Source organism: Notamacropus eugenii, chromosome 2 (genome assembly GCF_028372415.1).
Source record: "Notamacropus eugenii isolate mMacEug1 chromosome 2, mMacEug1.pri_v2, whole genome shotgun sequence".
Classification (NCBI taxonomy): domain Eukaryota; kingdom Metazoa; phylum Chordata; class Mammalia; order Diprotodontia; family Macropodidae; genus Notamacropus; species Notamacropus eugenii.
In genome coordinates this window covers 79377367-79390150 of record NC_092873.1, presented here as the reverse complement: position 1 = coordinate 79390150, position 12784 = coordinate 79377367, and the positions used below count along the sequence as shown (strand labels likewise).

At 45.4% G+C, this 12784-nt stretch overlaps 1 protein-coding gene across 1 annotated transcript; it reads left to right on the top strand.

The window, feature by feature from the left end:
* Positions 1 to 82: 82 nt before the first annotated feature.
* On the top strand, positions 83 to 12755 carry SPAG7 (sperm associated antigen 7). The gene is made up of 8 exons (XM_072641330.1): positions 83 to 184; positions 274 to 392; positions 10660 to 10727; positions 10955 to 11043; positions 11450 to 11534; positions 11671 to 11760; positions 11860 to 12016; positions 12221 to 12755. Exons 2-8 carry the CDS (start codon positions 308 to 310, stop codon positions 12328 to 12330), a joined length of 684 nt encoding a protein of 227 aa, XP_072497431.1. The 5' UTR covers positions 83 to 184; positions 274 to 307; the 3' UTR covers positions 12331 to 12755.
* Positions 12756 to 12784: the final 29 nt, after the last annotated feature.

Genomic DNA, 12784 nt, shown 5'->3' with positions numbered 1-12784 from the left:
ACGGACGGGGGGTGGGGGTCAGGGGTCGCGGCTGCCGGGGTGCCCCGCCGGAGGAAGGCACGGGAGCTGGCTTCAGAAACCTGTCCAGCGGGCAGGAAGGTGGAGGCAGCCCCTGCCCCAGGTATTTGGAGGAATCGAGGAGCCCAGGCAACCTTGGCAGCGGCCCCTCCTTCCCCTTTAATAGGTAGGGCTATTCCACTGGGGGAGGGGGAGGGATGATTTTCCGCCTCCGGCAGTCTGCTGTCTTAAAGGCGTTTCGTACTTCCCTTTAAGGCGGCAGTGCCGCCCCCACTTAGTCTCTTCCAAGATGGCGGACCTACTGGGCTCAATCCTGAGCTCGATGGAGAAGCCGCCCAGCGTCGGGGACCAGGAGACCCGCCGCAAGGCCCGAGGTAAGGAGCCCCGCAGTACCCGCCCTGCTCCTGGCTTACAGGAATTCTCTCCCTGCGCCCGACCTGGCGCTCCCTTAACTCCGAGGACCCCCCCGTTGGGCCCCTCGGCGCCCCCTGGAATTCCCCATTGGGCGCCAGCGCTGTCAGTCCGCGGAGGGAGGACGCCAATTGGCCGCGAGCTGGCGTCGAGGCCCAGCGCCTTTTTCTCACCCTTCCCCTCCGCCGTCCTTGATCCCTATTAGCGGAAACACCCGCTAGTCTCTCTGCCCCTTCGCAAGCGGCGAGCTGCCATTGGCTCGCCCCGAACCGGGTCACACCCATCCCCTTTGTCCCTGCCCCAGCTCCAATTGGTGCATCGACCCCCTTCTTCCGCTCTTTGCCTCAGTCGGTCAATCAATCAATCAATCAATCAATCAATCGAACCGGCCGTAATCGAGCGCTTCCTGCGTTGTCGTTACTGTGCTGGGCTCGGGGAGCACAAAGACCTAGAAAGAAACAAACGCCAGCTTCTAGTAGCTTCCATGCTAGAGCGGGGGCTCTTTAGGAATATAGGGGGTAAGGTGCCCACTTCAGGAGACGGAAGTCCCTTCTCTGCCTTAGGCTGGCTAACCCAGTGCCCGGGCGACCAGGCCCTTAGCCTCAGTTTCCTCATCTGTAACACCACCTGCCTCACCGGCCTTTCTTGAGGATCAAATGAGACACCCCGAATCAAGGGCTCCAGCCAACCTCAGAACGCTCTAAGTGCTAGCTGGTAACTGCAGATGGGGTGCTGACCTATGTAGGCAACTGGGGAGCCCCCTGCGATAGAAATCAGACTTGGGTGTCTTCTTAAGAACCAAGTTGTTAGAGGGGAATGGCCTTAGCAGTTAAGAGGATCAGGAACAGTCGTATAGAGAGTGCTATTTGTTTTGAGGCTTAGGTGAGGAGGGAGTGCCCAGCAGGCATGGGTGTCGCTAGTGCCAATGCAGAGACTGTAGAGGCTACGCCATTCTAGAGGAGGAGAGAGAAGGCCAATCTGGCTGGATTAGAGAGTATGTTATCTTCCCCTCCACCCCCCTTCCAAACTTCATTACTGCCCAGTACCATCGTCCCCGCAGTCTCTCAGGTCACTCTCAACGCCTCCCTGTCTCTGTTCACCTCTCTTCCCTATCCAATCTGTTGCCCAAGGCCTATTTTACCTTTGCAACATCTCTCAAATATACCCTCTTCTCTCCTGCCATAACTGTAGTGCAGGCCCTCCTCACCTCACCCTTGTAACTGCTGCAGTAACCTGCTGGTGGGTCTGCTTGCTACAAGTGTCTCCTAATGCCAGTCTGTTCAGCCTCCAAAGTGATTTTCCTGAAGTGCCAATCCAATCACATCATCCTCCTGCTCAGTAAACTCTAGTGGTTCTCTGTCACCTCCTAGATCAAATACAAAATCCTCTATCTAATGCTCAAAGCCTTTTATACCCAGCCTTGCCCTTTCCAGTCTTCTCATACCGTACATCCCGCTGTGTACTTTTCAATACACTCCACTTCTCAGCTCTGAGCATTTTCTCTGGCTGTCCTCCATCCCTGGAACGCTTTTATTCCTCATTTCTGCCTGGTAGCTTCCCAGACTTTATATAATTCCCAGCTAAAATCTCATCTTCTACAGGAAACTTTCCCCAACCCCTCTTAATTCTGGTGCCTTCCCTTTCTTATTTCCTATTTATCTTATATGTAGCTTGTTTGTACATTTCTTTTTGCTTGTCTCCCTCATTAGATTGTGAGTCCCTTGAGGGAAGGGACTGTCTGCCTCTTTTTTGTATTCCCAGAACTTAGAACAAAACACAGTAGGACCCTAATAAATTCTTATTGACTATGGGGCCAGGGCGTTAAAAGCTAAAGAGAACATATTTTATTCTAAGGAGCCGCTGATGTTTGAGTAGGAGAATGAGATGATCAAATGTGGGCTTAAGGAAAATCACTTGTAGCAGTTGTGTGAAGTAGAGAAAGGACCTGAGGCAAGGAGTCTTAAGAGGCTATTGAGACAATAGCTATGTGAATAGAAAGTTTTGAGTTTAAAAAGAAGTTGAGATAGAAATGGCAAGATTTGGAAATGATTGGATATGTTGTGTTAGACAAAGTAAGGTGTCAGGAATGAAACTAAGAGAAATACTGGAAGGCTGGTTCCTTTCCAGAAATAGAGAAGTTTGGAAGGTTTAGTTTGGGGGTGGGGAAAGATGATGAGTTGTGTTTTGAACATGTTAAGTTTGAAATTTCTCCAGGACATCCAGAATGCAAAGTCCAAAAGGCAGAATTGGTCATGTGGGACAGATAGAAGCTCAGGGTAGAGACAGGGACTGGCATTATAGATCTATGAAACATCTGCAGAGAGATGATAATTAAACCCATGGGAACTGGAGGTCACCAAGAGAGCACTCATAGTTGGAAGTGATCATAGGGGATGTAGATTTTAGACATGGAAGGGACCTTAAGGCCCCAGAGTGCAAGCCCTTCCTTTTACAGCTAAGGAAAGGCTGAGTGACTTGTACTAAGTAGTCAGTCGGGCTGAAATTTGAACCCCGGGTGCCCCTGACCACCAGTCAGGCGTCCTGTGACACTGACAATGGAAGTGAACCCCAGGGCACAAGGCCTGGAGGCCATGCAGCGAACGGATCCAGAAGGATGATGAAGAGATCGTCACTAAATGTGTCAGTGGAGAGCAGTTTTAAGTTGAGTGTTGAGGTCAAATGCCTGCCCGAAAAGGGCCGAGTGAGGGCAAGGAAAGCAGAGGCGAGGAACGGATGGAACCAAGTTTGTTGAGAAAAAGAGGAAAGGTAGATGAGGGCCGCAGGGAGGGAATCTGCATTCCGGAAGAGGCCTGGAGGACCGACCGATTGAGGGGGTCTGCCGGAGAAGCCGGGAGGAGGGTCTGCCGGGACCGGCCGGGAGAAGGGCCGCCGGCAGAGAGTGGGAGGAGACGTCGAGGGGTTCGGAGGGAAGGCAGGGACAGAGGAGGGGGCCCATGGGCCTTGGGAAGGCTTACTTCCGCTTAAAGTAAGGCCTGGCTCTCGGCCGGGGAGGGTGAGGAAATAGGGAGGGGCGTGCGGGCAGCCTGAAGGCGAGGGAAGGTTAGGGCTTTGTGGCTGCTTAAGCGAGGAACCTTCGGGGCCCACTCGGCTTCCTTTCCTTTTTAGGACCTGCCTGTCCGGGAACGGAGCGATCCTATTGGCTCTCTCCTGCGGTCCGTCCTTTTGAATTGAGCTCTGCCTTCCCCGCCTTTGCCTCCTTGGCCCCTATTGGCCAAAGTCCCCCGTCGCCCGCCTATCAGTGACTATCTTGCCGTTTTTTTTTTTAACCCGCTCTTACTTTCCCCCCTGCTCAGTCCATCCTGTCCTCTGCTGTGTTATGTTCCGAACTTTTTGGCAGGAAGTGGTCGATGAGCGGTTTTTACCTGTTACATCCTTGTGGGGAGCCTTCCTTTCTTCTTGCAGCATGCAGTCAAGCAGCTCGTGCATTGAATGTAATGCGCAGTAGAAGGAGCCCAGCCCGACCGTGCTGCTCGGGACGCTCATTAACTTCCCCTGGCTGCTGCCCTGAGCAGACCCCTTTCTCTGCTCTCCCAGAGAACATGGGAGCTGTTCACCGTGAACGCTCTCACACACCTACATTGTGCGCCTTTCTCCTCTCTGGCTCTGGTCTTGGAAGAAGGGGTGACCCTTACCTCGGCCAAGGCCAACTCCAGTATCTGTGTGTACTTTACCCCATGCCTCCAGTTTTGTGCAGGGCCTCGCCCCATCGCTTCCTTTTCTGCTACCAACAAACCCGTGTGCGCACGCTTTCAAATCTTTCTTGAAGAAATCCTCCCCCCAACTGATTCTGCCTTCCACTCAAGCTATTGGCTTTTCAGCCCTTTGTATTCTGCCTTTGGTTTCACCACTCAGCTGAAACATTTCTGATGATGGTAACCATATCTCCGCTCTTGGCTTACCTTTGGCATTGACAGGTGATTACTCTGATACTCGTGATTACCTTGGCCTCTGGGACTTTTCACCCTTGGTTTTCCTCTGATCTGTTTGCTCCTTATTTCCTGTATTCTATATGTAGGTGACCCTCAAGGTTCTGGCATAAACTTTTTTTCTCTGTCTTTTCTCTTGGGTGATTTAATCTACTCCTGTGTTCAGTTATCACCTGTATGCCTATGACTCCCTGATTTATGTATCCAGTCCTAATCTGTATCTCCAGTTGCTTTCTGGACATTTTACCTGGCTGTCCAACTGCCTCTTTCAAGTCAGCACATCCCAAGTTGAATTGATTTTTCTTCCCTAAATCCTCTCCCAAACTTCCCTTTTTCAGCTAAAGGATGCACTATCCCCCCAGTCACCTAGGGTTGAAACCTCATAATAACTATCTTTGGCTCTTCCTTCTATTTCAGGTTTCTCATCCAAACATTTACCACCTCCAAAAGCTCTCTTGCATCCATCCCCATGACCATTCTCTCTCTTACTGCCCTAGTTTAGACCCTCATCATCTCTCACCTGAAGTTTTGTAATAGCCCCCAGATTCAATGGGCACCACCCTCTAGTCACCCAGATTCATAACCTTGCCTTTATGTTTATTCTTTCCTCTTCCTCAACCTCCTTGTCTAGGTTTTGTTGATTCTACTTCCATAACTTAACCTGATGTCCATCCTCTTTATCTCCACTTTTTATCTAGACTATTACAATAGCCTCCTAATTGGACTCCTGGCCTCTATTTCAGATATTTCTTCCATACCACTGCTAAAATCATTTCCCCAATCAGTTCTAATCATGCCTCTCATTTTCTGGAACTTCCTCTTGCCTCTAGGATCAAATACAATTTCCTTAACTGGGCATTAGAAGTTCTTTTCAGTCTTGCACAGTGCTTGGCATGTAGTGGACTCTTAGTAAATACTTGTTAATTCCATCCATACTGACCCAATTACCATTCTCTAAGCTTGACAGCTGTTGGCTTACCTTCCTCCCTCCACCTCCCAACCCACCTCCTCTCCCCCAAATCTGGAATTTACTCTCTGCCTCCTCATCTTCATCTCTTAGAATCCTTCCTTTCCTCCTAATTTATTATGTTCTCTACCTCCTCAAATAATTACGTATTTACATATCTGTATTTTACTTCCCCAGTAAAATAGAAGCTCCTTGAGGGCAGAGCCTGTTTTCCCAAGCCTAACACAATGTTCTCCACATAATTGTTGTTGTGCAGTCACGTCTGACTGTTGGGGTGTAAGCTCAGTTTTCACGTGGACAGTCTCGGGCTGCAGTAGTGTGAGGCACAATATAACCAAAGCTCTAAAGCAACAAGGAACAATTAAACAATGTTTTAAATCACTTCAATCAGGCTTGAGTTCCAAAGAGGCCTTCACAGTTCCTTAAGGCAATTCAAGGCTTTCCTTTGCTCCAGGAAAACAATTGTTTGACTGGAAAGAGGGTAATACAAAACAGCCACTGTGGTAGATCTGACTCTTCATCATCCACATTTGGGATTTTCTGGCAAAAGTACTGGAGTGATTTATCATTGCTTTCTCCAGCTCATTTTACAGATAAGGAAATGGAGGCAAACAAGATTAAATGACTTGCACGGGGTCATACAGCTCGTAAGTGTCTGATGCTGAATTTAAGCTCAGGTCTTCCTTACTCTAGGCCCAGCATTCTATCTACTTTGCTCCCTAGCTTTGAACAAATAGGCAGCTCCTAGGATTGGATTGATTTCCCTGATCCTTTTCTCCCCAACTCACCCTTCATTTCTTCGACTTTAATTTCAAGGAATTGTAATTTCGGTGGTGTGGGTATATCCATTGTACAGTTGCCAAAATAATCTTCCTAAGGCATAAATCTAATTCTGTTACTTCTTCACTCATTAAAATCCTCTAGGGACATCTTACTACTTATAAAATACAAACTCCTCTACCTGAGAGTTAAGACCTTCCACAACCTGGTTCCAGTACTCCTTTCCATCCTTATTTAATATTTAATATTATTCCCTTTTAAACACTGTATGTTCACACCAAACTTGACAGTCAGATAGTATCCGAATTTGATATGCCCTCTTCCACCCCTATTTGAGATATAAAGTTGCTCTAATCTCTATTGTTTCAAACATCATGACCTGAACCCACAGCAGAGTCAAAGAAGTCCATTATGAGGTCGTATAAAACTGTTGTTACACCACTTACAACATTGTTCCTATAGAACTAACTGTTCCATATAATACTAAAGTTTTCCCTAAAGTCATATTTTCCTGGAGCTGATTAATTCAGGCAGCTGAAAATATGGGACCACAGAACTAGAAGATACCTTATGCAGAACAACCTAGTGATTTTATAGAGAAGGAAGTAGAGGCTTGGAGAGGAGAACAAAATTGCAACTTTTAAATTGGATGACCTAAAGGCATCTCAAACTCAACATGTCCAAAAAAGAACTTAATATCTTTCCTACAAAATCACCCCTCTTCTAAACTTCTGAACTGATTCTGTTAAAGGCACCAGTTTATAACCTTGGTGTTATGCTCAATTCCCCATTTTCCCTCATCTAACATTTGCCAGATCTTGGCAGTTTCTAGCTTCAAAACATCTCTTGATTTCGAATCGTTCTCTCTATTCATTGAGCCACTACCATAGGTAGGCTTTCATTGTCTCCTGCTCCCAATCCCAGTGGCTCCCTGTTGTCTTTTAAATTAAATATAAGGTCATCTGTTTAGCTTTTAAAGCCCTTCACCACTTGGCCCCAATCTGTCTCTTCAGCCTCATTGTATAGTATTCCTCTTTCTGTATTGTGTGATCTACCCAAAAAAGTCTTCTCCAGTCTCCATGCTTTTGCACTAACCGCGCCCCTCACTATCACCTCATAAAACCCTTCTTATCCTTTAAGATGAAGCTAAAGTACCATTTTCTGCACAAAGTCTTTTCTGATTTCCCATTTCTCCAATAGTAATACTCATCCTTCCTAACTACCTGTTGTCTCTAACAATAGAATATGGGAGGGATTCTTTGTATCTCTGTATTTGTATTTAATCCTGACACATCTTAATAAATGCTTGTTGGTTGTTTGTCCAAGATTATGCATCTGGTTAGTGACAGAGCCAGGACTAGAACTTAGGTTTCCTGACTTCAGTTTCTTTCTACTACTTTCTGGAGTGAAAGTTGAAGCTTTAGACTGAAAAAAAGCAGATGAACAAACTGAGCCATGTGGAGCACACATTTAGAATGCTAGAGAAGAGTAAGTAGCAAAGAAACCTAGAATCTAATAATTCTTTCCTTTGTCCTGTTTATCCCAAAAGAACCATGATAACCCTTTTAGAAGTCTGTACTCAGGGTTCTTCTCAAAGAAGATGGATAAGATGCCAAGCTGACTCCTTATGGATCAAAGGGGACAACTTCTCCCATAAGACCTATCCAAATAGATAGTGAGATCTTTAAGGACAGGAACTATATGTAATAATAATAGTAATAGCATTTATATAGCACTTTAAGGTATGCGAAGCATTTTGCAAATATTATCTCATTTCATTCTTACAACAACCCTGAGAGGTGAGTACTCTTACTGTCCTGATTTTATAGATGAGGAAACTGAAGCAGATGGAGGTTAAGTGACTTGCCAGGGTAGTTGGTGTCTGAGGCAACATTTGAACTCAGGTCTTCCAGATTGCAAGTCCTGTACTCAATCCTCTGCATCAGAATAGCTAATCTAGACTTCTCTTCTTTCTATCACAAGTTCATAACACAGTGCCTTATATTTAGTAAAGTTTAACTGTGGAATTGTTTTATACCTTTCACTTATCTGATGTCATTCTTCTGCCCAAAAAATCCTTAGTGCTTCCCTTTTACCCACCACGGAACACTGACCCTGGCATTCGGAACCGCAGATTTTCCTTACCCTAAAATTCAATCAGATTGGACTCTCATTGTGCCCCATATGTACTTCATACTTTCCCATCTCTTTGTCTTTTCTCAAGCTGTTTCCTATACCCAGAACACTCATTTCTCCACACATACACATACTTCCGCCTATTGAATTCTTACCCAACCAGTTCAAATGTCACCTCCTTCATGGAGCTTTTCCTAATCCTTACAGTTCATATGATCATGGATTTAGAATTGTAAGGACCTTGAAAAGTTATCGTGTCCAACCTGATCATTTTACAGTTGAGGAAACTGGGAGCCAGAAAGGCTAAGTGATTTACCCAAAGTTGGTAATGACACACCCGGGAGCTCACACAGCATTTTTGTTTTTACTTCTCTAATGTACTTAATCTGTAATATTGGGTTTTCCATAATAATGATAATAATGATGAAGAGGAGGGAAGAGAGATCTGGTCTTGGAGTCAGGAGGATCTAGGTCATTCCCATTCTGGCTGTGTGATTCTGGGCAGGTCACTGAATCTCTTGGTACCCCAAGAAACCCTTTTAAGACTTTAGATTAAAATGCAGGTGCCAGTCCCAGCATTGATAAATAAAGTTTCCTCTATGGGAGGAAATATAAGGAGGTCCTTGTATACCAATGAACTCACAGATACAGTCCAAAATATACTACTACTAATAAAAGCACTTTATATGCAAACAGCTTTGAAAATGAAGTACTACCGCTACTATCTTCATTTTATAAATAAGGAAACTGAAGTGACTTAGTATAATAGGATCATAGCCTGAGAGTTGGAAGGGACCTTAGATACTGCTTAGATAGAGCTCTTCACTGAAGAAACTAAGACCTGGAGACATGAAGTGACTTGCTTGAGATCCAGTGATCTTTCATTATACAGAGGTAGAATTTTAACTCCGATCTTGTTCAGTCCATTATACTGCTATAGATCTGAAGTGTTCCTATGCCTAGCCTCCTCAGCGTATTTCATATTAGGCTTCTTCAGCCAGACTAGACTCTTGGCTGTCCCCTAAACTTCCCTTCCGTCTCCTACACATGTATTTGCATAAGCTGCCAAATGAACCTTTCCTTACCTTGGCCTCTCAGAATCTTGATTTCTACCAAGGCTTAACAGAGCTGTCACCTTTTCCAGGTATCCTTCCCTTTTCCCTCCTAAATTAGCTTGCATTTATTTAATTCTGTATCCGTTGAATCCTCCCTAGTAGAATGTAAGGTACTGAAGATCAGGGAATGTTTTCTTTTTAGCTTTGCCTTCCTCACATATATCTTACCTTGCACACAGTAGATATTTAATAAATATTTGTTGAATTGAATATCCCCAGTGTGGATGAACACGAATCAGATTTTTGTCAGATGGATAGCCTTTCCCTAAAACAGATTCTTAACCTTTTTTGGTGTCAGTTTCCAGTCAGTCAGTCTTCAGCCTATGAACTCTTCAGAATAATGTCTGTCACCTACGTTTTTCATAATTGAAGGAAATGCTACATTTCAGGTAGAAGTTAGTGAGAACAAAAATGTCGTTCCTATCCCCTCACCCCAATGCACGTGTTGAAATCTATCCATGACTGCAACTTTAACTTCTGCCTTAAAACATGGAATCAGAGAGTCAGCACTGACACTCCAGAACACTAGAAAAGACAGCAGAGGCCATAGAGTCAAGCCTTTACTTGATCAGAATCTCCAAAATATAACAAATAGTTACTCAACCTTGGCTTTAACACCTGTGTGAGGGGGAGCCCATTACCTCCCAGAGCATCTCTCTCTCTCTCTGTCTCACACACACACACACACACACACACACACACACACACACGCACACACATCAAAAGTGAATGCTGCAAAATTACAAAGGACAAGCATAGCTGTAAAAGAAAAAAGGAGAAAATACCTCCTCCCGTTCCCACCCCTTTCTGGGAAACAGCAAGAAAAAGGAACATTGCATTTATTATCAAATTTTTAAACCATATTTGTTAGTTTAGCTGACTTTTTTCCCCCCTCTTCTTCCCCTTTTTCTTTAAAAAATATGGGATGAGCAGGAGGGGATTGGGAAGGGAATGCAGAGGGGGAAACTTAGTTGGTTTAAAAACACAAAAAAGTTAATAAAAATTTATTTAAGATAGTGGTCTTATAAGAAACAGTGATTTCTTATAGCTCAGCTCAAGCACCCACCATCTACATGAAGACTTTCCCTCCAAATCATCTTGTATCTACTTTGAACATTCCTATATATGTACGTCTCCCTGTAGAATGTAAGTGTCTTACAAACAGGGATTGTTTGACTTTCATCTTTGAATTCCCAGCATCTAATAGAGTTCCTGGCACCTGGTAGGTGATTGGTAAAAATTTGTTCATTTATTGATTGCTCAAGACTACCTTTCTCACTTCCAGAACAGGCTGCTTGCCTGAAGAAATTGCAGGAACAGGAGAAGCGTCAGAAAGTGGAATTTCGAAAGCGGGTACGTGTGATAAGAGGGTTAGAAAGTAAATTTTGGGAGAAACTCTTTAAGTTACAGAATTGGGAGGTTGGTTTGATTTTCTAGGAGAGGAGGAACCTTGATGAACTTTGGGTATGGAGAGAGGCAGTAGAACTGGAAGTGTAGCTGGTTCCTTCTGAGTGCAGTCGGGTGGGAGTGGAGAGGAACACTCCCATCTTATGGCTTCTCTCTTTCTACTTCTTCCCAAGATGGAGAAAGAGGTGTCAGATTTCATCCAGGACAGTGGTCAGACCAAGAGAAAGTTCCAGCCAATGAACAAGATTGAGAGGAGTATATTGTGAGTGAAGGGGCTGAGAGACTAGGGGTGGAGGTGGAGAAGTGGGGCAAGACACTTGGGGAGGCAGTCATGGTGAGAGGATTAAGTTTGGAGTCAGAATGACTGGTTCAAGTCACTTGTTAATTTTGTGACTATGGGCCAGTTCCTTTCATTTTCAGACTGTCAGTTTCTTCATTTGTAAAATGGTCAGTTATGAGCATCAAATAAGAAGTGTATGAGATGGATTGTAAATAGTAAAAATCTCTGTAAATGAAAGATTATTATTGTGATAATTATTAGAGATTAGGGTAAGGGTGGGAAGAAATAACAGGGGATAAAGAATCCTTTAGGAGAAGGTCACAGACCTTCCGGGGCCCTCTGCTATTCTCACCCTTCCATACATATTCTCCTCTGTTCTTCAACCCAGACATGATGTTGTAGAGGTGGCTGGCCTAACATCCTTCTCCTTTGGGGAGGATGATGAATGTCGATACGTCATGATCTTCAAGAAGGTGAGAAAGACATCTTTCTTTTCTCTCCTACTTCTCCAGTCTACCAGTCCTTTTCCCAAGGGGGTCAGGAGGTAGGCCTCTTTGGATCGAGGTGGAACCTGGGGCCCTGATCATCTTATTCCCTTCCCTCCCTAAGGAATTTGCACCCTCTGATGAAGAGCTTGACTCATACCGCCGTGGAGAGGAGTGGGACCCACAGCAGGCGGAGGAGAAGCGGAGACTTAAGGTAACACTTGGAGGCATCCTCTAGCTCCTGTTTTCCACAGGGAATCTGGCAGCCAGACCTTTAACCCCAAACTACACTTCTTCCCACTCTCCCCTTTAGGAGTTAGCCCAGTGGCAAGAGGAAGAAGCTGCCCGGCAGGGCCCTGCTGTTGTGAGCCCTGTGAGTGACTACAAGGATAAATACAGTCACCTCATTGGAAAAGGGGCAGCCAAGGATGCTGCCCACATGCTACAGGCCAACAAGACCTATGGCTGTGGTGAGAGAACAGGGAACACTGGTGGACAGGGCTGGAGGGGGTGAAGTGAGGGAGAAACAAGGAGAAGAGGAAAGAGATTTGGATTCAAGGGAGAACTAGGGCTCAGGATGTCTTGGTCTGTAAGGGCAGTGGTGGTAGGATAGAAAGCTGAGTACAAAGGGAATTCTTAGTCCCTTCACATCCCTCCTTTACTCCCATTCCTAGTTCCAGTAGCCAATAAGAGGGACACACGCTCCATTGAGGAGGCCATGAATGAGATCCGTGCCAAGAAACGTCTTCGTCAGAGTGGAGAGGAAGGGACTCCCAGCTCCTAGGTCCTTTGGCTTTCTATCTCCTCCCCTTACAACCCCGCTGTGGCTTTGAAAAGGGGGAATGGGGCCATGGATGAAATTTCAGGCTACAGTGCCACCTTGTCTTGACTTCTGATGACCATGCCAGGGGTTGACCTCTGACCTCCCAATGGAGCCATTAGGATGGAGAGATGGGTATGGAGACTATCCTAAGGTGATCTGGTCTGTGTGGCTTTAGAGTTTTTGAATGTTGGTTATATGGGATAGTTGAGTGAATCTCCTTCCAATTTCCCCCAAAAGATGTGTGACAGAATGTAAGAGTGAATATTTAATCTATATTATACTTCCTTTTCCTGGGGGTGTTTCTCTTCCCTCAAGGCTAAGGTAACTTTATGCTCAATAAACACTGTTTGACCCCATGTGCTGGTTTGTGCATGGGGCAAACCAGATACCTGAATCCTTCCTGGGAATGACTTGG

Bases quoted from the DNA above. Each gene is read 5' to 3' on its own strand.
- SPAG7 (XM_072641330.1), top strand. From the start codon at position 308: ATGGCGGACCTACTGGGCTCAATCCTGAGCTCGATGGAGAAGCCGCCC. The intron at 11,761-11,859 runs GTAACACTTGGA...TCTCCCCTTTAG, and splicing joins AGGAGAAGCGGAGACTTAAG to GAGTTAGCCCAGTGGCAAGA. The intron at 12,017-12,220 runs GTGAGAGAACAG...TCCCATTCCTAG, and splicing joins CAACAAGACCTATGGCTGTG to TTCCAGTAGCCAATAAGAGG.